Here is a 24,200-nt window from a genome sequence, read left to right on the forward strand (position 1 = left end):
AAAAAAAATAAATAAATGCGAGTACAATATGCAATATTGCAAAATAAATATCATCGTGTTTTATTCAGTATGATTGATTTCGAAAGAAACAGAAAAGACTCTAAGAATTCCTTACTTCCGACAACCTTCACTTCTCCGAATTCTGTCGAGACATCCTCTGAAACGGAGCTATCCTCCTACTTCGCCACCAGACTTTCCATTTCTACATTCACTGTGCTTACATGTCTCACAGTCCACCACTTCAGACATTCCTTTCTAATCTCGATCCGCTTCTCCTGCTATTAGTTTTGCCGGTACATCGTTAGTCCTCTTCCCTGTCGTCCTCTGACAGATTCTTCCAGTAACTTTTATTGCCACACTGAAAGTACGTAACCTCCAAACACATTTTTGCCATAGGCCCCAGTTTAAAGCATCCCAGACAATCTGTTTGTCTCTGCTTAATAGACATGTGTAATAGTACCGGAAACAGCTAAAAAGTTACGTTTTTCTTTTGGGTGAATAACACTTTCTTCTCGGTAAACAACGAACGCGTACCGGCGCGAATACAAGAAAAGCAGTTCACAACCTTGAGGTAATCTCCAGGATCTTACAGATTCTCTGTTCTGAGAATCCATCCGAAACATAATTCAATTTGACTGGTTTCATCCATCCGTCTCAGTAGCGTTACTACAGTTTGAGCCGCCCGGCGAGATCTGTCAACAGACGTTCTCTTTTTGGGTTATACATAATACACTTCAAATCTATTTAGACAAAGTTTGAAAATTAACTTTAAGAAAACATAATTTTTTCTTTTATTTACAAATAATAATATTTATAAATAATTTTATTCTTCTTATTATTATTATTAAACAAAAGTGTTTAACAAAAATTTTAATGCCAAAAATGCCGCCCAAAAAAGTGCCGCTCGGGGCGGATCGCCCCCTCTGTCCATCCCTACCTACGCTATTGATCCGTCAATAGTTTCCACAGGGACCTTCTTCCTATATACCTCTACATTGTTATACAAAACCACCCACTTTGCAGTTGACATTGTGGCATTTCAATAGGCACCTTTGAAGACGTTTATCTGCTTAACCCAGAGGTCTTTTTTCTTACTCTTTCCGCCCTGTGGACAGTAAGAGAGCCACATTTAGCAAGCCCATTATGGGTTCGGCTAGACTCACAGGCCGAATAATGACGAACGAGGGCCGACGTATCCTGTTGGACCACCCCGAAAAATTACTCGGGATTTTTCAACCGTCTGAATTCGATTCCGGGTCCTCCAGAGCGGTAGACCGCCATATTAACCTCTCGGCCATCCGACCGTCTAACCCAGAGGTCACCAAACTACGGCCCGCCATCGCATTACGACACAAATGAGCTAAAATATAATTACTGTATTTATAAGAAAATATAGATTGTAGATAATTTACTAAGCAAAAAATGATAAAAATAAGTGTAAGTAAAAATGTCCAAATCTGTCTAATCTGATTTTTGCATCTGACAGCAATATAATTTTAGGAAAATCGGTAAAATTAAAAGATTCGGCGACTTTTTGCGACTTTGGCTATCAGAACGCATTTTGTGTAAGTGAACCTGCAATGAAGTTTCTAAGTAAAGCGATTACGAGTCTGCTGAGCGAACGTGTTTTAACTTGCATTGCCCTGTTTTAAACTATCTTATTGCTAACGTCGCCTTTTTTAATAACTTTTGGTAAATAAATATGTTTGTTGTCTTTAAAATACACAAAAAAAATATTTTATAAATAAATACAGTATGTTGATTATTATCTGGCCCGCTGTGAAAAAAAAAGTTTGGTGACCCCTGTCTTAACCAAAGAATCGTCAATGATGTTATATATATCCTTCGAAAAAGTTCGTACTAGGAGGTCGCTATCGTAAACACGGAAAGACATCTCTCCGGGCATTCCATTGTCAGCAGAAACAAATTCAACAAATTCTAAAGTTGTGCCGTCCTGATACATGATAAATTCGTCCTTCTGGTAGTTCAATTTCTTGTTGGCCGGATGACAGAGTAGTTAAAAACGCAACCCATTCTATATTTGATTCCTGGAGGGGCCAGGAATCAAATATAGACGGATTGGAAAACCCCAGGAACTTTTCGAAGTAGTGCGTCTACCTAAATGTTGTATGTCAGGCACCGCTCCTGAAGATCCGGCCGTCCCATTGTGGGTCTCCCAATCGGCTTCCCAAAAGAAGGCCCTTTTAGTGCCCACGAAGTGAAAAATGAAAAGACTAATTTATTATTTTACATTAAAAATGGAAACAAATTTAAAAATAATAACTGTAATGAATTGTCAAATTTTAATTTATAACAAAAAAAAATAATTAAAATTTTTTAAATTTCGTATAATTATAATATTTTATAATAAAATCTAATTTGTTTTCGAGATTCTTAAATTATATATATAATGTAATAATTTTATTATAATATTGTATAATATAAATATGTCTATTTTTAACGGTTATTATGATATTTCATATTAAGTAAGATGGCAACACTTATTCGTTCTAGTGTTTACCTGAAGTTTAAGTTCACACGTGGAAAAGTAGTAAATTTTAGTTATATTTTAATCGCGTATTTTGAAATATGTCACGTGTAATTGTGAAGAATTTGCCAAAACGAGTAAGTTCCTTTTTTAATTTTTAATGTGATATAGTTATTTAATTTTGAATATGAATGCTTATTAAGATAGTTTCTGTAAATGATAATCTGTTCTCATCATTAAAATATAATGTATTAAATCATTCCAATATATTATGTATTCCTGTTAAAATTTAAAACTTTAATTTTATTATAAGAAATAATGTAAAAAATTGGATAAAATTACCATTACGCATGAATTAAAATGTAATTTGCATAAAATCAAAATCTACTTGGTTACGCTCTATTCAAAAATATTCCTTTGGATAATTAGATGTATCTGCTGTATTTTCAAATACATTCAGAAATAAATTGTAGTAGAGATGGATGGGTACTTCTCTATTAATGGGATGCCAGTTGATATATACAGCACCGTTTAAAGAAATGGCTATTTTATTATATGTAAAGTACAGTACATTCAAGAAACATGGACAAGTATAGAAATTAACAAATAAAAAACTTACAAATAGTATTCTCCACATTATATGGGAGGCATAAAGCTGCAGATTTCATTTAACGTTGCCAAAAACATTGTGATTTTTTTTCAAGCTTTAATTATTTTGTGTATTATTAAATCTACTTCACTTATTCTCTTTTCTGTTATGTCAATAAGATGATGGCATTGCGCATTGGATTACAATTACAACTGGCATCCCATTAACAGAAAAGTACTGATGAGTGAGAAAATATATAAATACATACATACCCTCATGCTCATAATCCAAAAAGGATGAGCAGCAGGCAAAAGCAGAGTACAGTCCTATAAATTATCCATTCAGAAATGAATGCTATGACATATAAAATGCGGAAGTGCATACTTTAGTGGGTTTGATTGTTTAAATTTTTGATTTTCCATATACTATAATTGGGATAAGATAGATTATATATGTTATCTGATTTTATTTATTTTGAATTATTAGCATTTATTGACTGAAATGAGAGTTCAGAATAAAAAAGAACAAACAAACTTGTTATTGATTTATAGGTTTCATTTATAAATCAGATATTATATTTATTAGAGACCATTATTAATGTATATAATAAGTTCAACATTTAATTTTATAATTGTGGCATAGTAAACACTAGTATTGTGTTTTATTCCAAAGACACATGGCAAGTTTTCCATCAAATTCCTTTATTGAGTGTTTACTACACCACAATTATAAAACAGGACATGGTTTCAAAAAACAAATTTAATTTTATAATCAAGAGAAAAGAATTTTTATAATTGTAAAATTATAAAAATTCTTTTCTCTTGATTATAAAATTAAATGTTGAACTTAATATCTTAAATTTTTTCAAAATAATATTGCAAATTGCTTCTGAAGTTAATGCTATTTATAATTCATAAACAAACCATCATGATATTGTATCAAGGCTCAATTGAAGAGAAATACTGTTTTCAACCATACTTTAATGGTAATCATCAGTTACGGCTTTAGAATGTATAAACAGAAAAACATAATTCAAAAATAAAGCATTTAGCATGGTAGCTCGTTTTTTTAATTAGAATAAATGTACAAAAATTTTATGATTACATTCCATGAAATTTTTATGCAATCAAAAATGACCTATCCTCCCATATAATGTGACCATTAAAGTATGGCCAAAAACATTAGTTTTCTTAAACTGAACTTTGCTAGAATATCATGGTGATTTATTTGTTAATTGTTTCCAATTTTGGTTAATTTCTTTGACTTTAAATGTTATCATCATTTGTTTTATTAATATTTATTTTTGATTAGATTTGTAAGATACAAGAAAGAAAATAAAAAAGTAAAATAAGGTTATGCAAAAAGAATGAATTAAATTATAATCAAACATTAATTTGTTGCTCCATTTGTTCATTTTTGAAATGATATTAAATTGTGTGTGATGCTAAACTGAAGAGCCTCAAATAAAAAAATTATTTACATATGAATTTGAGAGTTTAAAGTTACATGATTTGTAATAATATATCATTTGAATTTGAATTTTGAATTACAGATACTGAAGGATTCTTTATTTAATATTTATAGGGATTTGTTTACAAGGATGGTGCTATTCAGGAAAGTGCCATATTGCAATTTGACTGTATATCATATATTTATTGAATAAATAAGCAATATATTAATAAATGTTTAATTTAAATTTTTTAAAATATCATAAAATTATGAAGGAGCTGAGTACAGAAAAGAATATCATGGTAGTTTGAGAAGTAATAACTGAACTAAGTTAATTCCACGAATTAAATTTAAATACTTTATAATTAAGATGTTTTCTGTAAAACTTTATTTATTAATTTTAAGAAAGTCAATTCTTAGATATTGCATAAAAAATATTATATTTTCTATAAAAATAAAAATCTAACAATAATACAAAATTTTAAAAGTATTCTTCAAATTTTTTATTTTATTGTAATTCTTATAGATTACTGCAGATCGTTTAAGAGAAGTATTTTCATCCAAGGGCCAGATTACTGATTTACAGTTAAAATATACAAAACAAGGAATCTTTCGACAATTTGCATTTATTGGATTTAAAGAAAAAGAAGAAGCAGAGGCTGCTGTTCATTATTTTCATAATACTTTTCTCGATACTTCAAAAATTTCAGTAAGTGAAAATGAATTTGTTTAAATTATAAAATTCCAGCATTTGAAAATATAAATTTAATGTAAAATGAACATTTTGGTGTTTGATGGATGTTTTATATTATAAGCCAGTTTCTAAGTTGTTTATATTTTTTTCAATGTGTTTTTATGGATAGAATAAATGACAGTCTTCTTAGGAACATAAAAAAACTAATTTATTAATTAACAAAATTAGCTAAATAAATTGGTTAACACAAAAAATGAACAAAAGATTATACTGGAAAGGGGGGAAAAAACAATGATTGTTGTGTTTTGAAAAGGTTTAGAGATGGAATAGTTCCATGAGCAATACTTGTTTAAACAGTTTTTTTTACATTGGCATAAGCCTTCTTCCTTTGAACAAAGGTCCAACCAAAAAAATCTGCTTAGTGACAATATAAGTGACTATAGAATGGTTATTCTATAATCATTTATAAATGATTCATGTGAATTAATTTCTTATCAGCTTCTTATTCAGCTGATTTTATATCATACAATCTACTCTTACTTCAAATTCTTACCACTTCAAAATCTTGGTGCATTGGGGAAATTGTCAATATTAAATAGACAGATTTATTTTCATGTTTTGATGATATCAGAATTTTCTATATAACAATTAATATAATATAATATAAGGACCTTGAATAAGTTCTCGCTGTTTTCCAACAGATGGAGTTACCAGAACTACGTGTGTTTATTTTTAGATGGTGACACATCTGTAAGTCTCATCATTAAAATATAATGTATTAAATCATTCCAATATATTATGTATTCCTGTTAAAATTTAAAACTTTAATTTTATTATAAGAAATAATGTAAAAAATTGGATAAAATTACCATTACGCATGAATTAAAATGTAATTTGCATAAAATCAAAATCTACTTGGTTACGCTCTATTCAAAAATATTCCTTTGGATAATTAGATGTATCTGCTGTATTTTCAAATACATTCAGAAATAAATTGTAGTAGAGATGGATGGGTACTTCTCTATTAATGGGATGCCAGTTGATATATACAGCACCGTTTAAAGAAATGGCTATTTTATTATATGTAAAGTACAGTACATTCAAGAAACATGGACAAGTATAGAAATTAACAAATAAAAAACTTACAAATAGTATTCTCCACATTATATGGGAGGCATAAAGCTGCAGATTTCATTTAACGTTGCCAAAAACATTGTGATTTTTTTTCAAGCTTTAATTATTTTGTGTATTATTAAATCTACTTCACTTATTCTCTTTTCTGTTATGTCAATAAGATGATGGCATTGCGCATTGGATTACAATTACAACTGGCATCCCATTAACAGAAAAGTACTGATGAGTGAGAAAATATATAAATACATACATACCCTCATGCTCATAATCCAAAAAGGATGAGCAGCAGGCAAAAGCAGAGTACAGTCCTATAAATTATCCATTCAGAAATGAATGCTATGACATATAAAATGCGGAAGTGCATACTTTAGTGGGTTTGATTGTTTAAATTTTTGATTTTCCATATACTATAATTGGGATAAGATAGATTATATATGTTATCTGATTTTATTTATTTTGAATTATTAGCATTTATTGACTGAAATGAGAGTTCAGAATAAAAAAGAACAAACAAACTTGTTATTGATTTATAGGTTTCATTTATAAATCAGATATTATATTTATTAGAGACCATTATTAATGTATATAATAAGTTCAACATTTAATTTTATAATTGTGGCATAGTAAACACTAGTATTGTGTTTTATTCCAAAGACACATGGCAAGTTTTCCATCAAATTCCTTTATTGAGTGTTTACTACACCACAATTATAAAACAGGACATGGTTTCAAAAAACAAATTTNTTTTTTTTTTTTTTTTTGTAATTTGGATGATGATTTGAATTTTGGATGAATTTTAAGGAATGATTTATGTTCACTAATATCTACATTCACTGAGTTTTATTGTGAGTTAACAACTTTGGATTAGAAATTAGTTCCACATCTGATCTAGAGTTGTTATTCTTTTGTGTTCACCAAAATTTTTGAATTAAAAAGATTATCAAGTCAAGAGTTAACTAGCATAAGCTTAGTAAAAGTAAAATTTTCTTTTTATTGGATAATATCTAGAATTTTCTAGAATTATTTTTATTAGGTCCTTATATGTAATATTTAAACATTAAATTATTGAAAATGATTTAAAATGATTGAACAATGTTACTTAAAATTGACTTTTATTTCTTTCACAATTTTATTTGGGTCTGTTGATTATATTATATATTTATTGAATAAAATTTATTTAAAGAAATAAGGATATGCTTTAAATTCAATTAGGGGCTGTCCATAAATGACATTCACACTAGAGGGGAGAGGAGGGATACAAGTTGGACAAAGTTGTACAAGGGGGAGGGGGGAGGTTGATCTTTATTGGACATCTGGTTTATTTCATTAAATTTTATACAGTTTATGCATTTTATTATATTTATTTCAAAATTTCTTGTATGTTTTGTTTCTACTTATGACATCTATCATTTACAAAGTTTTAAAGGGAGTTTTGTTGGATGTCCAAAGAGGAAAGGGGTTACAGAAACTTGGACAAACTGGGATAAAAAGGGGGAGTACAAATTTCAAGAAAAATGCATACATACAAGGTCTGTTCAAAAAGTATTGGACCTTTTTTTTTTCCGCGTAAACCAATGATGCGCAACAGGCCTCCTTCGGTGGAGTTGTGGAGGAGACAGTCATGCACAACCCTGAATTTTTTCCCGCCTGCAGGAAGCGTCAGTCGTTGGCAATCGGCCTATGAGTGAGGTCATGTAGTGCGCTCTCGTCGGATTCCACTAAGCTGGAAAATGACTGAACAACGTGAGCAGCGATATTACATCAAATTTTGCCAAAAACCTTGGCGATACCCGAGCGTAAACCATTCGCAAGATTCAGCAGGCTTTCGGGGACGATCCTCGAGGCCAAAAAAAGCGCGGCAGGTCCGCAGCAATATCAAAGGTCATGTTGACAGTTTTTTCGACTCTCGTGGGGTGGTGTGTCGTGAGTACGCACCACAAGGCCAAACCATCGCAAAGGAGTACTACCAGGAGGTCCTTCGTCGTCTTTCCGATACAGTGCGACGCAAACGACCGGATCTGTGGTCGATCAAAACTTGGCAGCTCCATCGTGATAACGCATCCGCCCATTCTGCGCATCTGATTCGGGCTTTCGTCGCCAAACATAACACTCCTGTGGTTCGTCACACTCCATACTCTCCCCATATGGCTCCGTGTGACCTTTGGCTATTTCCCAAGCTGAAAATGCCGCTAAAAGGAACCCGAATTTAGTCGAGAGAAGACATTGTGCAAAATCCGACGGAGCGGCTGATGGCCATTCCAAAAGATGCGTTCCAGCAGTGTTTCCAGCAATGGCAGGAACGCTGGGAGAAGTATATACATTACCAAGGAGACTACTTTGAAGGGGATTAGGGTTTTGTACCTCAAAGTCAATAAATTTATTTTTACCGACCAAAGGTTCGATACTTTTTGAACAGACCTTGTAATTTGTGGACAGCCTCTTCTTTGCAATATTTTTAATTAAAATTTATTTGTAAAAAATATGTTATTATTATAATAAAATATATAATTAGTTTATAATTTATAATATTATTATTTTTCAGGTTGAATTTTGCTGTGATTTAGGTGATACAAATAAACCCAAAGCTTGGAGTAAATATTCTAAAGATAATTCTGTTCAACAGAATAATTTTGAAGTTATTGATGTTAAATCAAGCAAAGTATATACAATATAAATTTTTAATTAATATAACTGTGATTTCAATTAACAAACTTATAAACTAATCATACATTGCACTAAATCAAGAATTTAAACTTCTTCTTTATTTAATATATGTAAAGAAATTGTGCATAAATTAAATTTCAAAACTCTTTATATTCATTAATATTCAGTTTAAATTGTTTTTGCTTATAACATAGTAATATTATTGGTTTTAATAAGTTACTTAATAAAAAATTTTATTAAGTATATATAATTTGAAGAAGTTTATTGCAATGTAGAATTTTTTAATATTTTAAGCATGTTTTATGCTTTATTTTTTAATAATTTATTTTAATATAAATTAATTTTTTCTTTACATATAGAAAGAAAAAACTAAAGCAAATAAAAATGTGAATAATGAAAAAGCCAAATCAGTATTTGAAGAAATGTTAGAAGAGGTAAAATTTAAATTTTATTTACTTCTCTTTATTAAAAACATCAAGTTGTGTGAAAGTTGACATCAAATTATAAAAATTTTTATGCAGTAATTCATAAATTACAATGATTACCATTCAATGTTGTGTTTAATATTAATTTTGTCTGAACCATTTCTGTATTGAATATAATAAAGATGAATTTGTTTTATGGTCAATTAATTCTTCCAAAAGATATTATGCTATGTAGATACAATATTCCCATTTTGATAGTTATGATTTTCTCAAATATATGTTCCATAAATTTTCTTGATTTTTGTAAATTGTAAAAGAAGGAATTGAAGATGATGTCAACTGCCAAGCACTCAAGTTATTAATTGCAATTTCAATTTTGTAGCTTACCAATGGCTCTTTAAATATAATGAATGTGTGGCTTGGGAAAATATTTATTTATTTAAACATCCTGGATATTGGCCTGGATACATCCTTGGCCTTGAACATATTACAAAAAATAACCATAGGTAGACAAAATTGCTTTAACCAAATATAATCCATCATGAACCAATTACAGAATTAAACCCAACAATACACATAATCAAAAATACAATTAAACTTGTGATTCTTTAAAACATATAATTAAAATTAAAATTGAAGCTATATATCCAAAAATAAGAAAAACAAGGAACAAAAAACATTCCTACAAATGAAGAAATATTAGCATACAATCAAGTGACAACAGCATATACAGTAGATATGTCATATGACAGCTCCACCTAATCAGAAACTAAAAGTTTACCTATCTTAATGCATAAAACAAAGTAATTTATTACATATAATTCTTTTGAATAATTTTTTAGTCGAAAATTCACTACCAAAAATTATTGTCTTAAATTAACTAATTTACAGTGAGCTAATAAATGAAAGACATTTAAGCAGGAACTTTCTTTACAAATTTGACATGATTCTTTTTATAAGTTGGTAAAAAAGAAATAACATTGCATTTGACTCACAAAAGAAGAAATATTAGCATAAAAAGTCCACCAACTTTGGACAGCTCTCCCTAGCTTGTAGAAATATGCTGGTTTAACTCATTTTGCAACACAATTAATATAAAAGCAAATCAAAAAGTTTTCAAGCATACTGAATACTGGTGGATGGTCTCAGGTTGATACCTGATCAATGAACTGGCCATGTAGAGTTTCTGGGTTTTGTTATATGCATTTAACAGCTAAATAGGAACAGTTAAATGGGCTTCTATTTAATTGATAAATCAGATTGCCTTATCCCTTTAGATCAAATCAAACTAAACCATTTGAGAAAGACATTTAACTAGTGAAACTAGTAAAAATTCTTAATCAAAATTATTTGTTTATAAGCCCTATAATATAGAAAGAGTAACTCATGGTATTATTATATGAATAAACTAGTTTCAGATTAATCTTGAACAATTTATTTAGAAAATAGACATTTAATGGTTAGAAATTTAATATTTTTATGAAATGGTACAGATTCAAATTCTACTATATATTGACACAATTGAAATAAAAGAGTATTTGGACAGAAAAATCCTATTTGATTCATTTCATGCATTTTAATCCTAATAGACTTTTCTTCCTAAACAATTGTTTCTTTAGCATTTAAGAAAAAATTTCAGTGAGAAAAAGTCATTATTATTCTTTCCAAAATTTTATTGTTAATATTTTAACTGTATTCATTTTTTGACAATTATATGTATTTTGAGTGATTTTTAAATTTTTATTAGGTCAAAGATGATAAAGAATTTTCTGAATTTATACAACTACACAAAAACAAAAAAAAATTCTGGAGTAATGATACTGAAGAATTTACACCAAATAATATCTCATTACCAAGTGATTCAGAAGATGAAACAGGTAATTAATTATAAAATAAGAAATGTTATATTTATAGAAGATTGTGATGGTGTTTTAAATTTTAAAAATACAGTCAAACCATAACTGGTCACTTCAGGTTAGAAGTCACATTTCTTGGTTCGTTAATTTTTCATTGATGTTAATGTAATTCATGAACCAATTTGTTTAAAAAGTGAGTCATTTGAAAATCAAGGTTTGACTGTATTTTAATTTAAATTACTAAAAATATTAAATGAAAATGATATTTTATTTTTAATTAATACATAAAATTTTATATTCACAAAAATTTTATCCTGGCATAGTTTCTAATTGTTTCTGTAAATTAAGGAAAATATAAAAAAGTATAGTTTTTTACAACACATCAAAAATGCATTAAACTAGGATGTGTTACATTGTTAAAAGAGGATATGAGAACAACAAATAAGTGACACAGTAATAGATTTGTACAAATGAGTTCCATCATAAAAAGAGCTGTTTTCAGATGTTCCTTAATTAGGTGTTCTGATTGTGTAAAAATATTTTCTGAAATAGGAAATTTGTTTATTATTTACCATATGAATTGCAATGGAGAGTCATCAGAAGATTAGAGGCTTTATATTCTGATCTGGAGAGAACGAGGGATGTGCTACCAGCCTTCTAACATTTGTGAAAGGAACATCTATTGTGAAGGCATCTTTATGGTTTGGGATGGTATCTCATAAGGCAGATTACAGACTTCTGCTCATTTCCAAGAGAAACCATGAAAGCCATAAGATAATAAATTCTTTTTAGGGATAAAAATACTAATACTAATTCTAATAGAATTTTAAAAGAATTAGTATTTTTATCCCGAATATTTCTAATGTTCGAGCCAAATGATTGCCATAATTAATTGGGCTAATATTATGCTATAATTAATAANATATTATTAACTTTTTAAGACAGTCATACAAAATAACCATTGTTTCAATTCTATTTTATTGTGAATCAAATTTTTTCAATTCTTTTTGCATGTTTCAAATTTTTTGATTTTTAGAAAATTTAATTTTTATTTCAATAGACATAAAACTGGTATTTTGTATTTCATTCCAGTATAATATATACATGTTAATATTTATACAGTAAATTAACAATTTATAGTGTTCTGCATGGTAATTTTTATATTAATTAAAACATAATAATGTTTTTTTTTTTTATTCAACTTTATGTTCCAGAATACGTCGTAAGCTAAAAATTATTTTATTTATATAAACAGTAGAGCAGTGGTTCTTAATCTTTTTGAATAGTGTTTATATGCGTAGATATTTAATATTGTGTTTTGTTTAAATGTTTTATATAAAAATATACAAATAATATCAAAAAACAGACAAAAAATATTTTAAATGAATTTATGAAATTTCATGACATCCCATGAGAAGTTTGTGGAATATCAGTTTGTCTTAGCACACTGGTTGAGAACCACTGCAGTTTGTCCTAATTTTCCAAGGTAATGTGGACTGAGTATACCTTGGATAATCAAAAACTTGGATTAAAAAATGTCACACACAGGCAGTCAGACTCAGAGTTTCATATAAGACATGATTTACATTCTTCAATCAAAACAAGACTAACATCACACTCAAGCAAACTGTAAATGCTGTCGTTATTTTCTCTTGCTTTGAAGATTTAGTGAAGAATTTGAAGTATTTACATCACATTTCGGTTGAAAAACTTTGACATAATTTGCATATATTTTGATAGTAGATATATATTTATTAAATACTTTCACAATTACTTTTGTGTTTATACTTGTTTGAGATGAAAATGATTCCTATTCTGGTTGATGATAATGGCAGCACATCTATCAATAGTTTCATTATAGTGCAGTTCTATTTTACCTTTTATAATTTATTTTCTTAATTTTATAAGTCTTTTATCCTAAATATCCATCTCATGCATAGCCAATCAATGTGATTAATTGAAATAATTCATTGTTTTATTAACTTAGTTTATTCCTAAATATTCATAAAAATATTTAAATGTTGTGAAAGCAAGTACAATTCAAATTTTTTTTTTTTTTTACTCTTCATCTCTATGGACTCAAAGAGGGCCTTTTATCAAGCCCAGCATGGGTTTTATCAGACCTGATATGTCTGGACAGACCACCTTCTTGAAAAATTCGTGGAATTTTTTGATCTGTTCCTGGATCCCCAGAGATCTAAGCTGATACTTTAACCAGTTGGCCATCAGATCATCATACAATCCACATTACAACATAAAAGGAATTTAATATAGACAACATTATGTATATATCAGCAGCATGAGTGCACCACGTGCTTTCTAGTTATTAAATAAACTACATTTGATGCATTAACATGTATGATGTATTCTATTCTTAGGCTAGATCTAATTATTGAACATGTGAAATCCGGAATTTTTACTGAATTTTCCAATTAATATCCCACATTTTTCTAAACCCCAATTAAATTTTCCTTTAAATTCTAAACTAAAACTTAACTTAAAAAAAGGGAAAAATTCCAATCTCCCCTTTCGTTCAAAGTAAACATCCGTCCATTTCGAAAACAATCCCACATTCCAACTCCAAAGTTGATAGTTAGCATGGGCCCGGGAACAACTTTGACCCATCTGCATACCTTTTACCTCACAACAATTGGTCACATGACCATTCTCCCACGACGAAACTATAAAAGCCACTTGCTTCCCCCTCTCGGAGGAGTCGTTCATCAGCCGCCAACTATAATTTCCTCGAATATTGTGTCCTGCGAAATTATTATCCTTATCCTACCAGTTTGGAACCCGTTGGATATCATAACCTTTTTCCTCAAGAATATTTAAAGACATAAAGAGGTATGGAACAAATTTTTGTGAACTTTCTCTTGGCCCTTCGCGTTTTAAGGACTCAGAAATTTCCCTCGATAATAGTTATTGTACCATCTATGTAGATAGCTAATAAATCATTGTTTCCTTGTTAAATTGGTGTCCTCATTTTACTCATATTGCCTGTCACCTTACCGACGGCACTCCTCCCTCCTCCACTCGATCCGAACAATTAAATCCCATTACCGTGGGATAGGGAAGAAGAAACATTTAAGCCATCTTGACAGTGAGCAGGTTTAACGACCGGTCGCCGGAAAGGGAGACCTCCAACCTCCCCGGCGGTTCACATATTGGTGTAGCAGGAGTGGGGTTCCGAACTGAAAGAAAAATCCTTCAAAAATAGCCTCACAAACATAATGACTTAAATTATACAATAAACACTTTTAATTTTTACAGCTATATTTATTAATTCAAATGTAAACCTATGATTAAAACAAATTTTTAAATGTTTGTTTTAATTTATATTGTCATGAGTAATTCTGTCTAGAGTTGGGTGCAGTTATGATCAATAATATAACTTTAAATGCTAAAAGTTCATATTAACCAATCAATAAATCATAATATATAAACTAGAAAATATATTTTCTGTATATGTTAATATAATCAAGAAGAGCTTAATATGCATTATTGAGAGAATGTATGATAGACATTTTTGATTAAAGACTAATTTTAATAATAATAATAATAATAATATATGAATTAGTGGAACTAGTAGTTGAACTTTCTGGTATTATAGAAATAAATATGTACACAACATGCTTAAGGTCAGTTGTATTAATTGTTAGTATATGATCTTTTCTAGTTATATTGTTCAGTTAAATACAAATTCAGTATAATGATTAATAATGAAATATTATTAACTTTTTAAGACAGTCATACAAAATAACCATTGTTTCAATTCTATTTTATTGTGAATCAAATTTTTTCAATTCTTTTTGCATGTTTCAAATTTTTTGATTTTTAGAAAATTTAATTTTTATTTCAATAGACATAAAACTGGTATTTTGTATTTCATTCCAGTATAATATATACATGTTAATATTTATACAGTAAATTAACAATTTATAGTGTTCTGCATGGTAATTTTTATATTAATTAAAACATAATAATGTTTTTTTTTTTTATTCAACTTTATGTTCCAGAATACATCCTATGACAACCTGATCTTTCCTTTTATGCTTGTTCTTGGTTGCCAAAAAATTTAAAAAATTTCCTTAATATGAGAAAATATCTCATTAAAAAAAAATTTTTTTTTTCAACTTGGGGCAGAAACCACAGATGTATTTTAATGTCATCCATATCTCATAGGAACCATACTATTGCTTGAACTTTTATACAGTGTGAAAGGCAATGGTAATAATTTATAAAATTTCAGGCAAGTTATAGTATGGTTCCAAAGCAGTATGGATGGAAAGTAAGAAGACATCTATTTAGTTTCCACTCAGATTTTTAAAAAATGTTTTATTTTTTAATAGGATATTTTCTCATGTTTTAAGCAATGGTTCCCACACCCAGGGATACTGCCAAAAACTAGTTGGGCACTGTGATCAGGTTAGCCATTATTTTAATTATTAGTGATTTCTGACAGTATTTATGCATTACATTTTTTGTATGCTTGCCTAAATTGTATATCTTCAGATCCATCTCACTAGAACATTTTAAATAAATACAAACTTATATATACTTTTCTTTTCAGAATTATGTTATGTTCTTTCCTTGTTAACAGAAAAAAAAAGCAGAGAAATAGTTTCTTGTACATATTTTTACTTAGTTTTGTGGTTAATCTTATGAGTTAAAAGTTGTAGTCAATGAATATGAAGCATTTACCTTGTATAATTTATATAAAGTATTTAACTTAAAATCAACACAACACTTTTTTTGTCATAAAAAAAAAATAGAAACAGCAGCACTGGAAATTGATTAATCATCAAGTAATTTTTGAACAAATGAGCAAAGTTTATGGAACAAGCTCCCTAGTATGAAAAAATTGTATTAAATATATTTTATATAATATATAGTAGTTATTCTTTTCTAAAGAACTATTATTTTCTTTTATTTGTTTGTATCATTTAATTATAAAACCAACACACCAATTACTCTTAGATAGGAAAACAAAAAACTACCAAGCCTAGGTTTTCCCTTCTAGATATCTATATATATTGAGAGTAGCTGCCAGATGATGGCAGGTTAAAGGAGCTGCAAGTCACAAAAGTCTGGAAACCACTGCTTTAAGGAAATTTTTTGGCAACTAAATAGCCTGAAAGGAAAGGTCAGGTAATGGAATGTATTAATTGTGAGATATTAATTGTAAAATACATAACTTTTTTTCTTTAAGCTTATGATATCAAGATTTTTTTTTTCCTACTTATCTGTGAATCATTTATAACACATATATTTTTATTTATTTATCTATGAATTAAAAGGATGATGATGATAAATCAGAGCCTTCAGTTCAGAAAGAGTCTGAAAAAAAGGTACATATATTAAATAAAAATATTTTAAAAAATTTTTTTGATACAGAAATATGGTATTATAAATAAAGATTTTCATTTATAAGTGATTAACTAAATCAGTCTGTAATTGCTAGGTTGATGTGTATATTTTTTAAAAATGCACATCAACACATCATCTTGATTACTTGTATTTGAATTGTATTTGGATTAACACTTTTTATGCTTATTTATACTGTTAGTTTTTTAAAAATATCATAAATAGTACATAAGAATAAAATATACTTTTTTGTATGCATAGGCTAAGAGTTGGCAACACAAGAAAATTATCAACTGTAAATTGCTTATATTTGGATTGATGATTAGTGTGTAATAATTTAACTGATAGAATTACCAAAATGATTTTACTTTTTTTTAACAAAATTTAATAGCAAATTCATAAACAATAGAGATTATCATCATTATGAAGTAATATGACTAATTACAGTATATAATAAGAAGACCTTTTTTAATATAAATTTAAATAATGTACCATTGTTAACATATTGCAGATCAATAAATGTTACACTTCTCCAGATATTAACTTTTTCATATTTCGGTTAATTACTATTGCATGATATGATTAAATCAAGATAAATTTATTTGTTTATGATAGTTTGTCTAGATGCAATTTGATTAAAAGCATTTTAATATTTAACCTATATTTAAAGAAAATCAAGAATATGAATGATGAGTATACAGTAAAATTGAAGAATCTGCCATACAAATGTAAAAAGGTAAGAAGTTAAATACATTTATTATTAATTATTTATTTTTATAATTTATGTTTAAATGTTAGTTAATAGAATAAAATTTAATATGATTACTATTTTTTTGTTTTATTAAAATATTTATTTAAAATTTAAACAAAAATATTAGTTTTATGTTCAATACTAATTGACAAGGAAATGAATAAAACAACACTCTTGAATAAATATTATTAGATTAAGGAAATAAAATTTTTATTTACTAACATTAGTGTTTTTGACTCTATCCATCCAAATATAAATAGCACACAAAATAAAGCTGTTTAGTTTGCATTCTAATTATGTATACTGGTAGTTAAAGGTTTTCTTTTATTTGATTACCTCCAGTAATTCAGAAAGGAGATAGTTTTAATTCTAATTCTGTCTTAATGGAATGAAGACAGCTAAAGTTGCATCAAAAATATTACAGCATTAATAAATAGAAATTTGGTTTTCTTAATCTAATAGTATTTATGATTATTTTAACTGGATATCATATATTTTGAATTAAACTTATGTATCTTTTACAAAAAAAAGATATAAAATGAAATTGATTTAAATGTAAATGATGTAAACATTGTAAGTAAAATTCACATTCTGTTAAGTTTAAGTAAGAAGAGGAAGAGGTTTTTTTAAATATGTGAATTATATATAATATAATAATTATTTAATAATTTTTTTTGTTCAGAAAGACATTAAAGGTTTTTTTACTCCATTGAAAATAGTCAGTTTAAGACTTCCTCCTAAAGTTAAAGGTAAATGTAGTTTATAATTATTTTGAATTGTAAAATACAAGATCTAGTTAAAATAATAAATGGTTTTCCAAATAATTTTTTCTTTCATAGATTATTTTTTCTTACATATGGCAAAATTAAAAGTGATTTGAATCTTTTTCTTCATTAGTTAGCTATGAAATACTATGATTTAATTAGGACATTTACTTCTGAAGTTGTCTATCCAGACAGGATTTACAAGAACTTAATAAATTAACAGAACTTAACAAATGTAACTATCTTTTCATCTTGCTGTTTATCATTAGATAAAGCAATTGCATGAAGAAGGCTCTTATCAACATAAAAAGTCATTAGCTTGAAATTATTTAGTGCATATATATTAGTCGACAGATCAGAAAAGAAGCTTACCATTGCATTGTAATTTTTTGACAGAAATATAAAAGTATTCTACACAAAATTTAAATTTCAGGGAGACAAAATCCAGATTACACAATATATCTCAAATGTTGAAATAAGTGATGAGGAATATATCACATTACACGAGTGCATTGAAAATAATTGTCCACTTAAAGAGCATCATTTTTAGAAAATAAACAATTGAAAGTGAATTTTAAGAAATGTAAATTAATATGAAATGCATCTATTATAAATGTAGTTTACTAATTAAAAATGATTTTATTTGTAAAACATTTATTTCTGCTAGATCTTGTATTTTATAATTTTTAAACTATATATCAACATCTCAAAACACGATGTATTGCTACTAAGCCAAACAATTGCCATAATTAATTGGGCTAATATTATGCTATAATTAATAATTAGAAATTAAGTAATTTGGCACCAACACTTACTATGTGGTGCCAAATTTTCTAACAGTCTAGTTATTACTCTTTATTGAATTTTATTATTTTGTCATCATTATTTATTTAACTTTTCACTTTTATCCATTTCTAAATGTCTGTGATTAAACCTCCAAAATCTTATATAATTAACATTTTTTAATCAGTTATTTATTATTTTAAATAAAAAAAATTTTCATTATATTTTAATAAATGAGTGCATAATACTATGTTTGCACACAATCCATGACTCACTTCAATCTCAGTTTACCTACAATCTGGATTGTAACTGTTGCCAGACAAACATTGAGCTGTTCACGCAGGCAGTCCGCTTGACAAGAACTCGGCTATTACACACAATGATAAAACTGACATAACTATGCAATTAAGTCACGAACACCAACAAACAAAATGGAAGTTTTGGTTAGAAATAAATACTTTTTCTTGCCATATATCTAATAATAGACAGATGTCATCGTCTCTACAAGTATCTTTTTTATTTCTCTGTTGATAGCCTGACATGTGTTCTGCAGCTGTCTTGTATTTTCTCACATGCGTGGGATTTGGGATCTCTCCTATGACTGGATCTAGTTTCAAGAACTCTCTTGAGTCAATTGCGATTGAACCTTGTTTCAGTCAAGATTGAAACGGTCACAAGAGGGTCACCATGGCATAGTCACTGACCTTGGTCACAATCTAGATTGAAATGCTCAGTGCGAACAAGGTATAACAATTATCTGGGATGGATTGAAATTTTTTTAAACAGATATTTTTTGCACAATTTTTATTTTTCTTTGTTAAACTGTTTATTTGATTTAACTGTCTTGCCCCATAAGTTTCACTAACTTGTTCCCAATGTAGATATTCATAAGAAAAATTTTGTGATGACTCAACCCTTCATGAGGAGCCAATTTCCTTCAACCAACCCTCCCATTACTCCCTTTGCTCTACTTCCCATGGGGTGGGTGGCTCTATTCTCTCCCATATAGGACCTAGTCTGTCACCAGTGGGACTAGGTCCTATATATACTAGATCTACATAGAGATAATAGGGCTTATGCCCTGGACCCCTGTGAATCTCATTCCTCTCGCTAACCCTTCATTTGCTTCATTCGCTTGTTCAAAAATTTTGTGATAATTCATCAATTTTTTTGTTTTTTTGGAAAAAAGTGTTAACAATTTTAAACTAATTATTTTATATATCTAGAGTAGGTATCATATCAAAATATATAATATAAATAAATATATATTCATTTAATAGAGTTATCCTTTATAAATAATTTTTTCCTTAAAAATATTTTTTATATGAAATGAGGAAAATAAAAGACTATTAAGCCATCTTTTATGACAAATTTTTAAAATAATTACTCAATTACATGTTGATAATTCAAACTGGAAAAATAATTTTAACAGAATAAATAATTAATTTTTTGTTCGATAAGTAGATAAAGGATTATAATCTTATTAAAATAGAGTATTTTTTCATTAAATATTTTTAATGTGATTTCAAGATATATCAAAACATGAACAATTTTTCTTTTTAGGTATTGCCTATGTGAAATTTAAAACAGAAAAACAAATGAAACAAGCTCTGAATAAACATAGGGGTTTCTTGTGTAAGTAAAAATTAATAATAATAGTTATTTAAAAATACTAGATATGTATGTATGGAAATTAGTGGTTTATATAATATATTATAGTATACTTTATATATCTGTATATTTATATATACAGGGTGTTCAGAAATTCCCATTGCAAACTTCTAGGACTTGTAGAGGGGAGTGAGTACATAATATTTTGATTAGGAACTCGTGTCCGGAAACGTACTGTTTCTGTTCTACGATGGTTTCAATTCAGATGTTTAACTCTTTCACTTCTGCTTGAGGAATTTGAATTAGCTGTGATGCAGTGCAATTATTAGGTAACTATTCGAAAGGAAACATAACGAAACATCCATTTATCACTTACATAAAAGTTACTCTGAGACTTTTCTCTTTCCCTCAGCAGAAGAGGAAGAGTTAAACATCTGAATTGAAACTGTGATAGAACATGGGTTCCTAATCAAAATATTATTTACTCACTCCCCTCTACAAGTCCTAGAAGTTTGTAACGGGAATTTCTGAACACCCCGTATATACTATTTTAAAATAAATAAAATGGCTGATTTTACTTAATTGTTATATTAAGTTTCTTCTCATAAAATTTATTTTATATTAAAGCTGGACATAGAATTGAAGTTGTTAAATATGTTGCTAAAAAAGAATCACATTTTAAGGATGACAATAAAGTAAGAAGAAATTTTATATTAATTTTGTTTTAGTGAGTTAAGTGTACATTCAATATATATTTGATTATTATTTAAAATTACAATAGATTGAAAATTGTTTACAACTTTCAATGTACTTTTACATATGGAATTTTAAATTATATTGCTTAATTATTATTGTTAGAAAAAATGCAATTGTAAATTGATAGAATCAAATTGTTGGAAAGCTAATCCAATACAGTCGACCCCCGTATAAGATCATTGATTATTCCGTTTTATATGAATTCCATGTTGTACGAGTCACTTAGATTTTACAAATACGTATACCGGACTGTGAACGGCTCACGTATTTGTAAAATTTAAGTGACTTGTACAACATGGAATTCGTATAAAACGGAATAATCAATGATCTTATACGGGGGTCGACTGTATTCTTCCAGCTGAACTAATTGATCTAACAACTGAATTTAGAATGTTTATATAATATAATGTTGAAAGCATACTGTTTTCTATGACATATTGCCAGATATCTGATAAAGATATGTAATGTAAACTACAGTTTAAAATTTTATTTAATTTATAAAGATATGAAGTAATTCAAAATGTAGAAAAATGCCTATAAATTGTGCAATCATGTAAAACATATTTTACAGTATTTTATGCAATGCAAATGCTGTACAGTGTCAATTATCCAAAATAATTGGGTGAACAATTTTAGATATGGAAATTTGATGGAATAACTGATTACATTTGGTAAAAAAAGAATAAAAAGATTAATATGTTTAAAAATAAATACCTTAAATAGAGTATTCTATTACAATAATAAAAAGGGCTTGGTAAGAGACATAGAAATTTAATACACATAAATTATAAGAAATATTAAAAAAAAAAATTGTTTTTAATAAATTAAACATGTATTGGCCTTTTAATTCATTCTATAACATACTGATGAAACTTCGAATTCAAAGTAAAAAATGCATAATAGTAAATTAATATTAAATAAAGTATAGTTCTCACGTAAAAATTATTTATTACAGTTTTTTTTTTTAAAGAAGACACTTATTTTGCTTTCCTTTACATAGTTTTTCTTGTATAATGATGATAAACCTCTACCTTACTTGATTGTCATGAGAGTTGAAAAATTGCTTAAGGCTGCATTTCTAATCATTGTCAGTGCTGTTTCTAATGTATCAATTGCTGATGCATTTGGTGTATTAAAAGCCTATACTCATTACTCATGTTTTTTTTTTTTGTATGCTAATAAAGAAAACCTAACACTAGTGTTGATAATGAGATAGATTGATGCAAAAGATTGCTAACAATCATTATTATGTCAAAAATTTGCAATTTCTGGAATTAGTATTCTATCAAGTTGATTCTGGTTAATCAATTTTTTTTTTATTTTGTATAATTGATTTTTGAATAATTGACACTCTACTGTAATCATAAATGGCTTTCTAGTAAATAATTATTTTTATTTACTTTCTAGTAAATCTAGCCAATTTAATCAATTTAATAGAAATTTTATTTTGGAATATTTAGTATACATGAAAACTGAATTAACAAAAATTTACAATAATTTTAAATTATTATTTAGTCTTTAAAAAAATTTGTTTGTTTAATTGCATAAGAAATTTTAAAATTGTAAAGATTAGATATTCTTAAAGCTTTCAAATACAATAATGAAATATTTTTAAATATTTAATTACTTCTGTTTTTTTTTCTTTTTTTTAGTGATTTTGTTTATGACAATATTTACCATTTAAAGCTGATTGTAACCTCTTTGGTTATGTATATGATCTCCAGCAGATGACATTAAAAATTTAATGCTTTTTCTATGGGAAAATCCTTTTAAAAAAATTTTCAAAAACAGAAACAGATAGAACCAAGCAGTTTTTGCATTAGAATCCTACTTAATTCTTCTAGTAATGTATAGTTAAAAATTTTGAAAATCAAATTCATTAATTTTCTACAACTTTAAAATTTTGTAAAAAAGTTAATGAATTTGATCTTCTTGCCACAGACATCATACCACATACACTACACAAAAGTCTTGAAACATAAGGACTTCACAACACCATATAAATCACTCTCCAGAAGGTAGCCATACTAAACATATGTCACATAGTCAAGAAATTCTTAAACAAAAAATACAAACATGAACAGCATGTACAAAATGCTTTTTTTTTTACTGTAGTTGTGCTTTGAATTTGGTCTGCCACTAGGCACTATTATATATACTATGAATATTCTACCAACACCAAATAATAATAATCTATAGTATATAACAATAATAAAATAAAAATATTTTATCTTTTATTTATATATGTAATAAATCATGCAACATTTATTAGATACATAGTTTTTATATTATTAAAATTATTTATGGAAATCTTTACTTAAAATAAATTTGAATTAAATAACATATTAATTAATGAATTTGTTTTAGGAAGAAAGACATTATGTTCAAGTAGAGGAAGATGTAGGCGAAGTAAGTGTTTTATATGTAAATTCTTAATTAACTTGATTTTGATAATTTTGCTAAAATGACATTCATGCTTCCTATTAATTTTTTTTTAATAAACTATTGAAAAAACACCAGTGTGCTAGCCCATACATCTTTGACCATGTAACATTTCTTGACATCCAACAGCATGATGTTTATCTCTCATTCACCTTACACACTGTTTCCAATTTGGCTCTCTATGACTTTTTCCTATTCGCAAACTTAAACTCAAGCTGAAAGGGAGAAGATTTGTGATAGTAAATGAAATCCAAGAGTAATTGCAAGCAGTATAGAATGCCTTGAGAAAGTCATCATTTGTGATGACTTTCTCAAGGCATTTTGATTCTATTTGTGGGAAGTATGTTGGGATAGGTATCTACTTTTCTATGGAGACTACTTTGAAGGTGATGGTGGACAATAGCATGTACTGTACAATGAATAACTG

At 27.8% G+C, this 24,200-nt stretch overlaps 1 protein-coding gene across 1 annotated transcript in view; it reads left to right on the forward strand.

Moving 5' to 3' along the window:
• Nucleotides 1-2,493: 2,493 nt before the first annotated feature.
• The window catches only part of LOC111637728 (probable RNA-binding protein 19), a 53,465-nt gene continuing 31,758 nt past the window's right edge, over nucleotides 2,494-24,200 (forward strand). The window contains exons 1-13 of the mRNA XM_023383290.1: nucleotides 2,494-2,625; nucleotides 5,053-5,235; nucleotides 8,897-9,013; nucleotides 9,378-9,452; nucleotides 11,191-11,320; nucleotides 14,880-14,940; nucleotides 15,652-15,727; nucleotides 16,600-16,650; nucleotides 17,337-17,402; nucleotides 18,100-18,166; nucleotides 20,528-20,599; nucleotides 21,203-21,270; nucleotides 23,699-23,740. Coding sequence (XP_023239058.1) covers nucleotides 2,590-2,625; nucleotides 5,053-5,235; nucleotides 8,897-9,013; nucleotides 9,378-9,452; nucleotides 11,191-11,320; nucleotides 14,880-14,940; nucleotides 15,652-15,727; nucleotides 16,600-16,650; nucleotides 17,337-17,402; nucleotides 18,100-18,166; nucleotides 20,528-20,599; nucleotides 21,203-21,270; nucleotides 23,699-23,740 — 1,044 coding nt within the window. The 5' untranslated portion in view covers nucleotides 2,494-2,589. The remainder of the gene's footprint in view (nucleotides 2,626-5,052; nucleotides 5,236-8,896; nucleotides 9,014-9,377; nucleotides 9,453-11,190; nucleotides 11,321-14,879; nucleotides 14,941-15,651; nucleotides 15,728-16,599; nucleotides 16,651-17,336; nucleotides 17,403-18,099; nucleotides 18,167-20,527; nucleotides 20,600-21,202; nucleotides 21,271-23,698; nucleotides 23,741-24,200) is intronic.

This window comes from Centruroides sculpturatus, unplaced genomic scaffold (genome assembly GCF_000671375.1).
Source record: "Centruroides sculpturatus isolate CEXI.00-Female unplaced genomic scaffold, Cexi_2.0 scaffold1223, whole genome shotgun sequence".
Classification (NCBI taxonomy): domain Eukaryota; kingdom Metazoa; phylum Arthropoda; class Arachnida; order Scorpiones; family Buthidae; genus Centruroides; species Centruroides sculpturatus.